The 16,896-nt window shown below is 41.6% G+C and overlaps 1 protein-coding gene across 1 annotated transcript in view; it reads left to right on the top strand.

The window, feature by feature from the left end:
* The window catches only part of PHF21B (PHD finger protein 21B), a 67,260-nt gene that overhangs the window by 19,765 nt on the left and 30,599 nt on the right, over window positions 1–16,896 (top strand). Inside the window, exon 2 of the mRNA XM_056342080.1 lies at window positions 6,280–6,372. Coding sequence (XP_056198055.1) covers window positions 6,280–6,372 — 93 coding nt within the window. The remainder of the gene's footprint in view (window positions 1–6,279; window positions 6,373–16,896) is intronic.

Raw genomic sequence — 16,896 nt, 5'->3', positions numbered from 1 at the left:
CAGGTGTGAAGTTTAGTGAATTAGACAGTCTGAAATACACCCGATTAATTTCTTTTTATTTGAAAAAACATCTTGGCATAAAGATAGTAAAACTGGCTTACATGCCTACAATCAAATCAAAACAATTCTGAGGCAAACTGAAACTTGGCTCTTCGCTTTCCCCCCTCACTGCACATTGCAGTGCTCCCTCCACGTTGTAGGTGTTTCAGGGGGTCACCAGAAAAGCCCAAGTAGACTTAGATAAGGGAGAGATTTGGAGTTATCTTTTGACTTTTATGGACCTTTATTATTAAAATGCTTAGAGCTGTAAATGTAGAAATAAGAAACTCATTTATCTTGACAAAAGTGCTGCCATAAACTATCCAGCACTCATAAAATAACCTTTTAAATTATTGTTTCTGCTAGTATCGATAAATTCATACAAAGTGCTTAAAGGTCAGGCATTGCCAGAAAAATGTCTTTTCAGCTTGTTAATTAAAGGTTTATAAGAATGTGCACCAGCTTGCTCTTTGGACAAATTGGAAAAAAGGAAGGAGGAAAAAAAAATGGCCCACATGGATGAAAATGATAGCGTGGAATTATTGAGTGACGGGTCTTTGATCCACCAGGCTCAACGTAGCAAGCCTGGGCAGTTTGTGAGTGAAAATAGGTGGCACTGCTATAAGGAGAAAAAAAAAGGTTATTTTCCTTTTTGGGGGGAAGGTATTGTGATTACTCACCTCTTGCATCCCATGGGCTGGAGCTGTGGACCCAGCTAGAACTGAAGTCTTAAAGTGAGTGTGAGCAGCATTCGTCCTGTTGTCGCTTGAGCCATGGGGAGTTTGTCTAGTTCTGGTTGCCTGGCCAAGAACATCAGATAAGGACATTTGCTTTTTTGTTTGCCAGGCAAGTGGTTTTATCTGCCTGTTTATTTAACACTTAAACTGGAACAAAGCAGTGCTCTGAAACGCACTGGAAAATGTACCCAGTCAAACTGCCCAACCATCCCTTCCAGCACCTGCACCTCCTTCACTGCAGAGACCGCAACTGCGATTCCCTCTGTGCCATACTTCACCTCTTTTGCCCATCATCATGGAGACATCCTGGTCTGATCATTAAATTCTGACCTAAAAATTAGGTGACCCAGATGTGACTCTACATCAACTGATGAGGTGAAGATCAGTCACATGGATGAGACACTGGAAGGAAGAAGTCTGGCTTGCGTTTCCACCTGCACAACAGTCTAGCCCTGACAACATTATTTTACCTCTAAATCTCAATTTTTTTCATCGCTAAAATGGAAACAATAGTACTGACCTAGGTGAAATACCCTGAGATAACAGATGAAATGTGTTACAGGAGAAGTACAGAGGTTTCTGTCATTGAATTCTGCTGATACAACAGCTTGAACAATTTATTGCTCAAGCTGGGAAACAATAACAAAACAATTTAAATAGTGAAAAGTAAAACAGATTCTTAGATATCTGTCTGTCTGTACATGCTACAGTGCTATTATTAATGTGAGATTAAAGTTTTGAATTTTCCCTTGGCCATGTGATTTTTATACTGAGATTGTTTCCTTGAATATTAAATAACAGATCATTACTATAAAACTGTTTGTAAACAGGAGGCTGCATCTTTGTCACTGAAAATTTCATAACCTAAGAAAGCCATATCAATTGGTAGGATGCACAAAACCAAAAAACATTTGTTTTTCTTCTCTCGAGATTGCTGCAGAACTTCTACTTCAGGAAAATAAATCTGACAATTTTTTTGAAAATGCAGGTGACGGAACTAATGGTAGTTCATTTCCCGGATACCCACAGACTGTACATCCTGGCTGTGCCTTCAAGTGATGCTAAGAGAACAGTGCAGAGCAGTTTTATGGCGCTTCTTGTTTCTTCTCTCATCCCCGTTCCTTCTCAATCGTTCAGTGTTTTGAAACACAGAACAGACTTGGCCCAACGATGCACTCGGAGGCTGAGATGAGCCCCTTCCTCACAGGGCAGAGGCATCCTGTTCTAGACAGGGGTGGTCTGTTTTTTTTTTCCCTTGTGATTTGTACTTGAAATAGTACAAGAAATAAGATTGGTTGCTCAGACGTGGAGTTTTTGTGCATCCTACCAGTTGATAACTGTACCTTATCTAACTTCTGAGTAATTTGATTCTTATCTTTATAGTCAATTCCCAATTTCACTCAGTATCGGCGCTTCATATTTTAATACATGGTATTCTGTTGGGCAGTTTGAAAATCCTTAAAATCCACATGTCTCTGTAGGAGTAGAAATATCAGAATATGTGTGTTCAAGGTCAGAGGTGGCATGTCTAAAAATGAAAAGAGGTGCAGCCACACTTTAAGCATGACCTTCCAGAAGGAAGAACTTCTTGTTTTAACTTCTTGTAGAGGGCATATTTGCAGCCCAGGAGAAGTTGCGGTGCTCCTGGTGTTTCCAGGGAAAACTCAGGCTTCTCTGCATTGTGAAAGGAATCTCATTCTATATGCAAGCAGTGTTGGGATGGAGGGAAAATGTGGATCATACTTGTGATAAACTTTCAGTTCCTGTAGGGTGGGTTGGAAAGTTCATTTTGGTAGTCACCTTAACAAGCAAGTCACTGATCTGAATTAATTTTAATTCATGTTAATATAAAGCAGGACGTTGTGTCTAAGTGGTGATGGCAGCAGGTGGCAGCTCAAGTTCTCCTCTCTAGACTGCAGGAATTCATCATGTTTTCCTTCCCAATGTGTGAGGCTGTGATATGGTAAGACAGGGCAAAGAAGTAATTCGTTCAGGTGGTTTATAGTATCTTTCCCATTGTTTTTATTCATGTGTCACTGTATAAGGATAACTGGTGAAATACCTCCTTCTGTTCCTCACTCTGCTGCCAATACCTTTACTGCTGCAGGAACATATTACTTGTTCTGGCATCCATGGGTGGAAATGTCGCTTTCTCTGCTCCCCCTGTCCTTGGCTTAAGACAGAATTTTAATGGAGTATATTTTTCCATGGATAATCCAGGGTACTGATAATCCATGACTACTCAGGCAAAATTGTCTTGCGTGTTTATAACTGTACAGCTCTCCTTGTTGTTTAACTCCGGCAAATCTTATGCAAATTTTAATCTTTGCCGAATATATAACATCACACCCCCAAATGTCTCCAAGAGGAGTAGGAGAGTTAAAAATATAAGCTCTGTAGGACAAGTTTATTAAAAATATTCTGCATGAAAATGCATGGTATTCTTATCAAACAGTGTAGTTAGAATGAAACAGACTGTTTTGCCACTCTGTTGTTGAGGTCTGAGGAGAACATACGGCATGGACCTGGTACAGTTTCGCTTTCCTTGAGCTGATTACATTATAGTTTCCTTTTTATTGACAGATTTTATTACCAGATTGGGATAATATTCATACTTTATCTTACTGCCTGTAATCCAATACTTTTGTTTTAAGAGGATTTAAATTTAGAAGAATTCAGCTGAAACGATTTTTCTGTCTTTATTAATTATTTCTAGCAGGCTGATAAGTTTTTGTGATCAGTGACTTAAGTGTCTCTCGCTGTTATAATGACAATCGTCTGCTTGCTTATATTGCCGTGTTGTCCCAACAGCAATTAAGAAACGTTAGATAGAAGTTATAAAATCTTACCTTAAGAATATTGGCTAGTTAACCAAAATATGAACTGTAATAGGAGATGAAGGAATGAAAGAGGTTGAAGGGGAAAATTTAGCTATGTTCTTTAGACCTATGGCCCAATCTTAAATTCATAGGCTGTGTGTCCTTTTTAATAGAAAAAATAAAGCACACGTTATTTACAACATCTCGGATCCAGTATTTTAGGAGCCTCTGTTGGTGAGGCTTGAAAAAGAGGTGCCATTCAGACCATCTATAACAGAATGCATAAATATACATCTGTGGTTATCTGTATCACTACAGGTAGATGAAAAGTCAGCGAAGGAGCTTAACAGGCACAGAAATCTGGGGGTAGGGAGGAAACTTGTGTGTACTTGACTCTGTATTACAGAAACATGATTTGCTTACTCTTGGTATCCAACTGTATTCACAAGGGTGAAAGATAATACCGGGTTAGCAAGTATCACTTCTCCATCTAGAAAGTAACCTTTATGTAGAATGCAGCAATATATTTGCCCATAGAAGGAAGCTACCTGAAGTATCTTATGCTGGGTAGTATTGAAAGGCATTTAAAGAATAATGCGATCATCAGGCATGGTCAGCATGGGTTCACAGAAGGAAAGTCCTGTTTAACTCATTTGATATCCTTCTATGATAAGGTCACCGACCTAGTGGGTGAAGGGAAGGCAGGGGATGTAGTTTTTCTGGATTTTAGTAAAGCTTTTGATACTGTCCTGCACAGCATCCTTCTGGACAACTTGTCCAGCTGTGGGATGGGCAGGTTCATGGTACGCTGGCTGAAGGGCAGAGCTGAAAGGGTTGTAGTGAATGGGGCTACATCTGGCTGGTGACCAGTCACCAGCGGTGTTCCTCAGGGCTCAGTTCTAGGGCCAGTGCTGTTCAACACATTTGTCAACGGTCTGGATGCAGGAGTTGAATGCACCATCAGCAAGTTTGCTGATGATACCAAACTGGGAGCTGCTGTTGACTCTCCTTGGGGACAGGAGGTCTTGCAGAGGGATCTAGATAGTTTGGAGCACTAGGCTATGGTTAGTGGAATGAAATTTAACAAGTCAAAATGCCAGATTCTGCACCTAGGACAGAGTAATGCTGGGCACAGATGTAAGCTGGGAGAGGAGTAGCTGGAGAGCAGCCCTGCAGAAAGGGACCTGGGGACCTGGGGGTGCTGGTTGACACAGGCTCAACGTGAGTGAGCCAGCAGTGTGCCCTGGCAGCCAAGAGGGCAAACCACATCTGGGGGGCATCAAACCAGCATAACCAGCTGGTCAAAAGAGGTGATTATCCTGCTGTGTTCAGCAAGGCCTCGCCTTGAGTACTGTGTGTAGTTCTGGGCCTCATGGTTTAAGAAGGATGTGAAGGTCCTTGAATGCGTCCAGAGGAGGGCAACACAGCTGGTGAAAGGGCTGGAAGGAATGTCCTATGAGGAGCAGCTAAGGACTTTGGGCTTGTCTAGTTTGGAGAAAGGAAGGCTGAAGGAGTGACCTCATTGTCCTCTACAGCTTCCTGAGGAGGCGGGGTGGAGAGGGAGGTGCTGGTCTCTTCTCCCTGGTATGCAGTGATAGGATGCATGGGAATGGTTTAAAGCTGCACCAGGGGATGTTTAGAGTGGACATTAGGAAGCATTTCTGTGCTGAGATGGTGGTCAAACACTGCAACAGCCTTCCTAGAGAGGTGGTGGATGCCCCAGGCCTGTCAGTGTTTAAGAGGCATTGGGACAATGCCCTTAACAACACGCCTTAACTTTTGGTCAGCCTGAAGTCGTCAGGCAGTTGAACCAGATGATAATTTTCGGTCCCTTCCAACTGGAATAGTCTTGTCCTGTCCTATCTTGTCCTGTCCTGTCCTATCCTGTCCTGTCCTGTCCTATCCTGTCCTGTCCTATCCTGTCCTGTCCTGTCCTGTCCTGTCCTGTCCTGTCCTATCCTGTCCTGTCCTGTCCTGTCCTATCCTATCCTCTCCTATCCTATCCTATCCTATCCTATCCTATCCTAATCTTAAATAAACTCTGAATAATTTTTTTACAGAACTAAGAGAAGGGTGAGTAGAGAAAATAAATGTGGATAGTAATAGCTGCTGTGTTGGCTCAAATGAATGTTATCTTAGCTGAATGTCATGTTACAGTGTGCTGTAGTAGATTTATAGGTACCTTTCAGTTTTAATAATTCAGTATTTACTATTTGCTAAGACACAGTGAACTTCTCTTGTGACCCTGGCTACCATGAAATGCATTATCTCACCAATGCACGTTTTGAAGTTTCACTGTGGTGTGTTTCACCTTTATTCAGATCTCTTTTGAAGCTAGTGCCTAGACAGCCTTCAGCCATGGCAGCACACTTGTATTTTCTTTGTGTACCAAGAAAACAATGAGATTCAAAACAATGAGATGTATCTGCCGCACTCAGAATTGCCAAATGCTCTAAGGAGACAATAGGCTTTAGTTATCTGTAGAGAAAGTTAGAGAGAAGGAAGAGTTTCTGACTCTGCAGGCAGAAGAGAGCAGGCTTAAAATGGACTGATATGCTGTATCCTTCAGTCATAAGTTGGGAAGACACAAAGATCTGGAAGGGGAACCGCTAAGTCGGGCACATTGTATCTGGGGAAGCTGTGCAAGTGTTTTAAGCTGTGTTCAACTGTTTTTCTTTCAACAGACTTTGGGAACTATCACTGCAGTGCCCATTAAGGTTCCTCAGGTCAGCTCCTTGCAGAGGTTGGCAGGACAAGGACCAGCAGTGCTACCTCAGGTACAAAATACAGTTCCAAAGGGAGATATGTGTAATTTTATATGTATTCTACTCTGTTCCTGTCTGGTGCCCAGGCCTGGGTAGGTCAGCACATTCATTTTGCTGAATAAAGACTCACCTTCAGTGAACTCAACAGCAGAGTTGTGATTTTCTCCAGTTTGTGGAGGGAAAAAAAATATCCATTTTCTTCTGGGATCATACTGTTAGCACAATGAAAAGCTGCAAAAAATCTTGTAGATTCATTGTGGAAGAACAAAGTGCATACAGTGAAAGGTAAGCTTTAGTTTTGTAAGATGAATCACAAATCACAGAAGTGAAGATCTGCAATTCTGTAATTAAAAAAAGTAGTGGAAGCATTAACCTTTCTGTTCAAGATTTAGCCTCACACAATTCTTTTACTAACTTGCTTCTGTTATCCCTGTCTATCCCAGTATAAAGTTTTGGCTCAACTAACCCAGATGCCAGGCTGAGGCCAGACTGGCTGGGTAGGAGTGAAAGGAGAGTTACAATCAGATTTTTGAAATCTTTTCAGTGTTTTCTTTTCTGAATATCCATCACCATTTCCCTAACCATACACTTTATTCCCCATTTCAGCCCTCTTCCAAAAATTTTGCATGTTATTTTCAACAAGTGTTTTGCTGCAGTTCTATGGTTTGCTTTTTGGATTCATGATTATGAAGTATAAATATATTTCCCTCTATGTGGCCCTTAGAGGCCTGTTTCTCATATGTGAACACTTTTCTAGCATTGAAATCAATGTTGGGTTTTCCTATTGTTCCTTTTTCCCTCCCCCATAATATTTTCTTAGTGGCAGAATCTAGCAGAAGATCTGTGAGCTAACTTTGCCTGGAGGAAAGAGTATTTCCAAGATAAAGTTCTTAAATTCTCTCTTTAAATTACATTTTGTGGAAGGCAAAGTTGTGAACATAAAGGAAGGTTATAGTTTTCTTATCAAGTTCAAGGCTTTGCTTTTCAGTTGTTCTTACAGCATAATAACACATTGATTTCTGCCATTTTGGGGTGTCAAAGATGAGCAGATTGCTCCTGAAAATAGATGAGGTTCCAAGAGCAGATGAAAAACCTGTAACAGGGGCTTAACTTATCATTAAGGTTATGTTTCAGCAATGATGATGGCATTGCAAATGCTGCACTTAGAGAAGCATCAATGTTCTGTACTTTTGTTAAGTAGAAAAAATTTCATTCAGTGTTAGATTCAATTCTGAAGAATTGGAAGAAGGAGGAAGCTGATTTCCTCAACTTTTTGAAAAGAACACATATCCTTTCTGTCTTGCTGTTTAGCTCATGGCAATATTTTTGTTTGTATTTCACTTCGTTTCACTCCTTTCCTAGCACAGTCTTCAATTTCAGACCTGTTTATGCAATCATACTTAACACTAGTGAAACACCAACCTTTCCTCAGCAGTCCTAAGCCATAGTTCACTGAATTTTCTATTTTCTATACATAACGTGGGAAATAACCACATAGCTGTCTCATTTCTGTCAAAACTAAAAATTAAGTAGGCAGCTGTGTGTAGTACCACATTATCAGAGGTACACCGTATGTTCTGAGTTTTTTCTGCCTTTTTCACAGGCCAATACCTCCTTCTTCAGCAACTGCCTGCCCCATTTACAGACTGTGGCCTCCTTTGCAGTTCACCGTGGTCTGTATGTACCTCTCCCACTCAAAGCTTACAGAGAAGTATAAATATTTCCATATTGTTTCCTAGTGGGGAATTCCCTCTACCCCTCAAAGCTCTCTGCTTGATGTCTTGAGATAGATGAAGTTTTCATCTACAAGTGGAAAGTTTGGCTTCTACCTAACTACTCAAGTGCCTTCAAAATACATTTAATATAGCCATGAATCAAAATAATGTAAAGCTGTCATTCACCAAATACAGCTGGATACAGGTGATCTGGGAGGCCACTGTAAGTGAGCTGCGTCACTGTGTCACTGTGAAAGCTCTCCCTTGTAATAACTGCAGGTGAATGTGTAGTCATCTCTGGCAAATCTTGAAGGTCAGTAGGAATCTGTGGCCCAGGAGAACTGGAAACTTCAGATGGAAATATAGAAATGCCAGGAAATGAGGCCATGTAATACCATGAAGGTATTATGGTAAAGAACGTCTCTTCCCTCTTTTCCTCATAGCTCTGAGAAAACAAGTGCCAAATTAAAAATTATTTTGGCAATTGAGGGGTGTACAGTATCTTCTAGTAGGAGCTGGAAAATGTGCAGAATTAAATCCTATCACAGTCCATGTAGTCTCAGCTATCACGCTTCAGACTTGGTTATGGAGCAGGCTGGCTACTGATCTCCTGTTGTCCCTCCTGGGTGACAAGCATGGCTTCTGTACCTTGCTCTGAGTTAGTGGCACAACCCTACCGTTCTAGGACTGACTTTCTGAGAGGCAGCTTTGTTACCGTCTCCCAAGCATACTAACGCAAAGGGGCCAACTGAGTTTGGTATCTGCTAAAAACATTTACTTTGGGTGCCCTTGTAGCAGCAAATTAAAGGGACAGCTTTTTTAAAACAAAACAATATTCATCACCCCTCTACCAAGAAGTCCACAGTATTTCACACAAAGAACTAAAGCAGTACAATGTCAGTGGTCATGCATGTTAGCTCTAGCTGCATCTGTTCTGCAAGGTATTGCAGCTTCCTTGACCTCCATCGCTACGAAGTCTTAGCTTTAGCAGTGGATTGTGTAGAGCCGTAGTAGCACTGAAACCATAGCAGCAAAGGCTCGGATAAGCCCACCTGTGTGCCTGCCTATTTGCTCAAGCAGCTAAGTCTAGGTGTAGTTTGTGCAAGGGCAGTGGCAGGCACAGTGACCATCACCTAAGCTGCCTTAATCTTGTCTGTATGTGCTGCCTCTCTTGTTTATGGCCGGGTGGAAGGCCTGGGTCAATCCTTTTTGGGATCCCTGCTGTGTTACAAGGCTACTTATCTCTGAGTCGCTGTCTGGAGGTAGCTTCACTCTTAGCCAGACGGATGGCATTTCTGTTTCGGATGCATGTAGACAAATGGGGTTAATCCAGGTCAGCATCCACATTCTTGACAGCACACCGATTGCTACCTGACATTTCTCCTTTTGGCCAGTCTCATGACTTTTTTGAGATTTCAGACTCCCTTTAGATTTGGATGTAGGCATGAAAGGCATAAACATTACCAGGCTGGCTGGAAAGAAACAGGGGACTCCTCCATTTAAGGGCCCCTCAACACATCTAAAGGAGATTTGTATTTTTGATGCCTTCACCTTCCTCATCTAGACAGCCTCTTTTTTGATTTACCTCTGTGCAGTCAAGCAGGAAAATACCACACAAGTAAACCAGGGCACTCTAATGATACTTACGTAAAATATACATGCGGCTTTCTCATTTTCCACATTTGTACAGATACTTGTCATTTGTTTTGTTCATTTGAATGGGTTTATGATATGACCCCCTGGGAGCTCTTCCATATGGGGAATGAAGTTTCAAAATCTGCACATTCACAAATGGCAGCAAAATCCCATCACTTAGTGCAGAACTGCTATTAAATGGTGAGCAAACAAACATTAATTACAAGTACATTGCACAATACAAACAATATTTCTTTAGGCATTCATTATTTGCCAAAACAAGCCTTTTTGGCAGACCTTTTATCTTTTCTTTTTTTAAAAAAAAAATCGTATTTTTTCAGAAGATGAAATTATTTTTGCTTTCATCAAATGAATATTTCTGCTATGAGCTGTGATGTTTGCAAAGTTAATTCCAGGTAGTCTTTTTCTTCTTATTTTGGCCTTTGAAGTTTCTAGCTGGGTGAGATGTTGAAACTGCAGACTCTCCACTGCAGTCTGAGAAGCAGATCCTGGAGGTCCTCTGCTCAAACACACAGGTGATGCACCCTCTTGCTCTTGAGCTGTTCCTCTACTTTGTGGCACCCATCAACTGTAAGGAGGGGGTGACTTCTGTCAGGTTGGGGTTATGCAGTGCAGACAGTCTGTCTATTTTGAACTGGTTTATATAAAAATTAAGTTGCACTGTGGAAATAAGAAAATCTTATTTTCTGTTCTTTGAATGGAAGATATTAAATGAAACGGTGAAGGTATTAGAATAAACTTCCCATTTTGTTGTCAGTAATTTGGTCTCAATCCAATTCTCGTTCAAATTAATGGAGAGACTGTGATGATTTGAATAGCAGTTAAATCAGATTATAATGCTATTTCCCTGACCTGTTTTCCAGTCCTGGCTGAAGGCAGGTCTCGGGATGGCTTTGCTCATGACACTGCTGATCAGAGTAGAGCAGAGTCACGTAGCAGATGCCTACAGTGGCGCTGCCATGCAGGGTAGTGGTGAAAAGAAACAGGTACGCACAACTGCTTTAGATGAAACGTGGTTGGTTTTCAGTCAACTCCAGCCAGCTCTGCTGTCAAGTGCTGCTTATTTTTTATCTTCCGTAGTGATTTTAATATGCATAATTCAGTGGGGTCTGAATTCAGTCAGTGGGCTGCAGGCTGCTCTGGGTCAAGGGGCTGTTTTATTACTGTGTCTTTATTCATCATTGGGTACTGTGTGAGCCCAGCCAGAGACTGTGGTCTCCAGATGTTCCCAAAACTTAAACACATGTTCTCATTTTAAAAATTTCTTGTCATAGTTCTTATGAGCACAGTTCCACTGACAGCTGCTGATTCTCTTCACGTGTGTACAAAACCAACCACTACTCCTGCCTTCCCCGGTGATAGGGCTTCTGGAGGATTTCTTGAAAGGTGAACAGCTCCTATAGACAGAAACCAGGTTGTGTGATGCCAGCATGTACTGTAGAAGAAACTGCACAGATTGGTCTGTGGCAAAGCCTGTATCAGTTTGCTCATGCAACTCTAAAAAAAAACCTCTAAAAAACCCAACAACCCACATAATTTTTCATTATTTGTAAGAGTAGTGTGCTAAGACTGTGCATAGCCATTAGGAAGTGGAAAAATATAGCTAAATGCAAGTCAGCCTTTTGTGAAAACAGAAAAGCCAGCAGATATACATGTTTGTATAAAAAGTTACACTGAACTGTGCAATGAAGAGACAAGAGCACTTTATTGTTTATTTGGGTAAGGGATAATTGAATTGGGTAAAGTTGTTATTACAATATCAGAGGAGAAAAGGACTATAATCCCCTAAGGGATGTCATGCACCTTTCTGGTATATAACCCTCAGCGCTTCCAGAGGGATGTGTTGGAATGCTAGTGAAGAAGAGAGATAATCTAATTCAAGGTAACTTAATCAGCATGGTATATAACCAAGCTAAAGGTTTTGCAACAGTATTTAATATTCATTGACTGTATGTGTGCGGAAAACAGAAACAAAATTGCTTTTTCAAAAGAAAGGTTTGCAGAGGCCTGGCTGAAAACGTAGCCCTTAATAAATATAGTTGTTAATCTGTTTTATTCTATATTGACTTTTATATGGTGCTTGTCACTGTATTTGAAGCACCTTCTGGTAATGTGTTAAGCACAAAGATTAACATCTGTGGTAAGCTATTTCTTCTCTCATCCTTTCCCTTTGGGAAGAAGTGCATGCAGCTGAGGGTTCTGGTTAGGGTTCCTTTTTATCAGTTTGCTTATTTTTAATAAGCAGGCTACTATTTATTGCATGCCATGATATATTTCTGTCAGAGGAGTATAATACAGAAAATGTTTATTGTAGAAAGTGATGAGGTTTGTCCCCTTAATTTGTGGAGTAGTTTGAGATGCTTTCCTATATGAGCATCAGCCTTGCTGTAGGGACTCCCCATGACTACTGTTGTCTTTTATACTAAATCTTTACAGGGAGAGCACTGAAGATTGGGATGAAAACACAGTACTTTATTGAAAAGTCTGTGGGAACCTCAGTTATGCATTAGTGGATAGGTTTGATAGGTAACCTGTGCAGCTGAGAGAGGCATGGGCTTGCTGGAGCATCTGCAGTGCTCCATGGTATGCGTTTTACACTGCTGTAATGCAGCCAAGATGGACAAAGATGTATCTAAGGTGGTGCAATAAGAACTGTTCCTTGTGGACGGTGGTGTGCCAGAGGTTGGCAGTGATGAGAAATCCAGTCTTCTGCAGTACGGGCAAAGATGAACACGTACGGTGTATCAAGGGGGACTATACCCAGACACAAATTTTCCACAGTACCTCTCTGTTACCTCTGACTTGCTGAGTTTCACGATCAGTTGTCTGCTCTTAACGAGAGAACTGATCCAGTGTGGTGGGGAAGGAGAAGCAGAACTGGCTGTTCCTGATGCTTCAGACCTTCCGATCCAACCAGTGTTGTGAACATTTAGAACAGGACCTCCATGGAAGTCAGATCTCCATGACAGTCTGCACATAGGAGCTTAAGGTATCTATACAACCCCCAGGAAAGATTCAAGCCATTTTAACACCTGACATGGTACCTTTTTCCCAGGTGAAACCTCTCATGGCTCTCCATGTCAAATGCTATTTTGCAGTATCAGGAAGATGAGAAGAGGCGGCCCCTCTCTCCACTGGCGCCATTTGCATCCCTGGGAATGATGTGGCTTCAGGTCCATGTCTGGCTTGAATTTGGACTGTGCTGTGTCTCTGAGCCTCCGTGCCAGTTGCACAAGCTCGCGGTGGGCCTCTGGCCAAATGATGTGTGGATAGGAAGGTTTTCTTTCTCTGCAGTACCTCATCAGAGGCTTGGAGGAACTCACTGCACTGCTTCCCATCCCTAAACCTCATCATTTTCATCTCCTGATGTGGGAGCTTTTTGTGTGCTTCCATCTTGCTCAGGCTGTCAGCAGACAGAACTATTATTTTATCTTCCAGAATTTTTTATTATGGTTAGTAAATGAGTTGAGGCTAGTCAAATCATTATAATGTGCCGTGATTGTTGTCTAGAAGCAGGAAAGTCTCTTAAAGTGAAGGACAGCACAAAACAGTGACATCCATGGTCTTTGAAGTAACACCAGCGTTTGAGTCCGGTGAATGCCTGGCTGCATGGATTAGTCCAGCGCTCGCTTATGAAAGTATACAAATAGGAGGAAAGCAGACAGATGTTCACTCCTTTATGCCTAAAGGCTTCATGGACACTTTATATTTAAATTGAAGTAAGTTAATCATAGATGAGTACCTGAGAGAGAAGCAAGCTAACTCATAATACTGAAAAGGGTAGAAATGGAAGTAAGATATTGACTGGTGTGTATAATCACAGTCTAGCTTTTATATTTCTATTGTAATCCTAAACAATAAGCATTAAATTCTTTCCTCAGAGGCACATAGATAACTGCATAGTCAAGGACAGCATCATTGTGCAGAAGGAAAAAAAGGAGAAAACCTTGTCAACTTCAACCCCCACTTGTTATTTTTTTGAATAATATTGATTTTAATTTGCTGGTTTAATGGTAGTTTTCCCCTTTGCAAATGGAAAGAAGCCACTTAACGAATCAACTCAACAGCAGCAATGCCAAACCAGAAAATACAGGCAGTATAGCTGAGGAGAAAATGCAGGTTTCATTACCAAAAGTCAGTCAAGTTCCTGTGAAAATACAGTTTTGTGTTCAAAACACTGATAACATTTTTAATAAAGAACTCCCACCTGACTGCCTTATGCCAACATCCACAAGAAGGAGAGCTGGCGGATTCCCACACAAAAATCCCTCTCAGCAAACCTTCCGTTTCTGTAGTATCGAGCAAAGCTGAAGAAGGAAAACTAAATGAAATAGAGCTGTCATCTTAAAAATTGCACAGGGGTTATATTGTCTGTGTGTCACCTTTACACTAAAGCTGGCTATCCATGACTAACAAATTGAGTACCGAAGCACATTAGGTGTACAATCCAGTGGAAAATGTCTGATGTGCTGCACGTAATTTGAACGTGTGTGAAAATACCGCAGGGTGATTCTTGGGTTACATGGCATGTAAAATGAGAGACTACAGTTTGTTTTGAGGTGCTAGATGCAGTTATGGCCTTACTGAAGTCTATTCAAATTTGCTCTGGGTTTCAGTCAGATTAAAATTTCTTCCGGGGTCCTCATTGTCCAGAGCAGCAGGATTGGAAACGTGGGCTGGAGAAATTGGTTGGGCTTTGTCCTGCATTTCATAGCATTCTTCTGCGGCTTGCCAGGCTGATATTCCAGGTAGATCCTAAGGAGAGGCTCGTGTTGTATGCGAACACAGGACTCACTGGAGCGAGTCATCTTGCCTGGGGTTTCCTCCTGATACACACTGAAGCGTAACTTTGTTTTTGCGCAGCCCCGTCGAGGGGAAGTAAGAAAAGTGTGTGTGGATCCACAGTCACGTGTGATTTGTAATCTTCCCCCTGTGGCAAGAAAATAAACTGTGTTTGACTGTGGTCTCAGACCAGGCTGAAGATAATAGGTGCTTATCAGGAAAGGAATCAAAAATCAGCCGAGCTGGAAACACTTGTATTCAGGTCAGTTGTGCGAGCTGGATTTTTGGGTGTGTCGTCACCGTAAAGTTATGCAGAGCCTTTTCTTTTGCATAGTTTTTATTGATTTAAAAGGGAAGAGGGAGAGAGTCGGTCCTCAGCTGGCATAAATAGACACAGCTTTACTGAAGTCAGTGTGCATCTGTTCATGCTGGTGAAGGATATAATTACCCCATATTGCACTCATTTTATCAGCCATTGCTAATGTTTTCTGTGTGATCCTCTAAAGCTTTTCAAGAATGAAAGCTCTGTCTGCTGCTCCCAGCACTTTGCCTCTGTGACATATGAATTGTGCCAAATCCATTTTGAGTTTTTGTTTTTAAGCTCTGAGTACAAGGGTGAAGTGAAAATAAAGTGTGAATAATGGTCTTTCTCTCAAAGGCAATGTGATATTGCGTTGAGCTGAAAAATTTACTCTCATACAGATCGGCCCTGCCAGTACGAAGGACTGATTGATGCTGAGCACGATCCAGCTGATATCTGATGTAGGGGAGGGGGAGGGCTCCTCAGCGTTGCTGACAAAGCTGTAACAGGATCCAGGGACTGGAAGCTGAAGTTAGGCAAATTCAGCCTTTCAATAAAATGCCAGTCATGAGCATCATAAAATATTATAACAGTTTATTGGGGCTCGTGATGAATTCATCGTTAAGAAGTCCTGAGTATTTTCTTTTAAAATCAGTCTTCAGTTGCTGGGAGAAATTCTTCGGCCAGTGTGTGAGCGGGAGGATCACAGTGATCCCTTTTGGTTTTGTAATTGAAGTGCACTTGTTAACTCTCCTTCTTCACTAGGCCATAAGGAGAACACATTTACCAGAATTGCCCTTAACAATTCTCATAGTACCTGCCGATCTGCACAGAGATAACTGTTCTAATTAAATCCTGTCCTCTAGGACTGCATAGGATTGCCCACAGAGATGGGAGGAATTGTCTGCTTTCCTTCCCTTCTCCTCCTTTTCCTTTCTACTTGTTCAGGTTGGATCTTGAGGGCTTATTTTGTGAAAGTTTTTCTTTTTTACGTTCTTCTTCTTTGCTACAGCGTGGGAGTGGCTCACCTGATGGGATGTAGCTCAGGAAATAGATTGCCCATGATCACAGATGCCTTTGTCGATGGTGACACACATCAGGCTCTCCCACCTCTGCCACTTAGCAGTTTCTTTGCCTCTACGGTATTCAACAATTAGTGCTCTTGAGAGCTGGAATGATGTTTCAGTGTAATGGAAGCCTTTAGGCTTCATATAGGGACATCTGGATGGAGCTTAATGATATGGGATATACAAGGAGTCATATTAGTCACAGGAGCTGATTCCCTTCTGATCTGAAACTCTTTAAAATACATGAAATTAGAGGTTGCTGAACAAAAGAGCACTCTGCATCTCACAGGATTGGGGTCGGTGTTATTTCCCTGTCTGAAAAGCAGACAGCCCCCACGTAGTGAATTCTCAGGTTTGGGAATACCTTCTTGAACAGTGTGCTCACCTGCAGGCTATTTGGAAGTACCAGGGGTGTCTGAATATTGCTGCCTAAAATCAAATGGTTTTGTTATTGTGGGTATTGAGGAAACTCAGGAACAACACGGGTTTGTGAAATCATTATATTCAAGAAGCAGCTCTCTCTTCTCCTGCATTTAGAGCCCTGGTAGTATCACATTCTGTTTTGACAGCTGTCAGGAGTAAAATGAAAGATATTTGGGGAGAGAAGGGCTGAGCTACAGGAGAATTGTTATTTGCAGCGCTCGCCAACAGTTGCAGTTTTCACTTGGTAACATGCATACTGTCTGTTATTCTTTCTCTTTTCTTCTTTGCTAAACTTTTGTGCCTTTTATTTCTGTGGCTCTTGTAATGGGGACCGGTGCCATCCAACCTGTGCTACTTTCAGTAGAAATGTCTTTTTGATACCTTGCATGTGAAATGCAGTCTGTGCCCTGCCCTAGTTTTTCTCCATTTCCTCTTCCATGACTGTCAACTTCCAAACTTCTGCTAGTGCCACTGTCCTCCTTTCATCTCCCAAATCTGAGCTGCCGTTTTGCCGTGAGGAAAAGGAATTTACGTTAGCTCTTGCCTGCATTTTTTTTTCTTCCCAGCTGACACCATTATTCTCACAGATTAC

The sequence above is a fragment of the Falco biarmicus genome, chromosome 5 (genome assembly GCF_023638135.1).
Source record: "Falco biarmicus isolate bFalBia1 chromosome 5, bFalBia1.pri, whole genome shotgun sequence".
Lineage (NCBI taxonomy): Eukaryota > Metazoa > Chordata > Aves > Falconiformes > Falconidae > Falco > Falco biarmicus.
The sequence above is the reverse complement of the archived record's forward strand: the minus strand, read 5'-3'. Positions and strand labels throughout refer to the sequence as shown.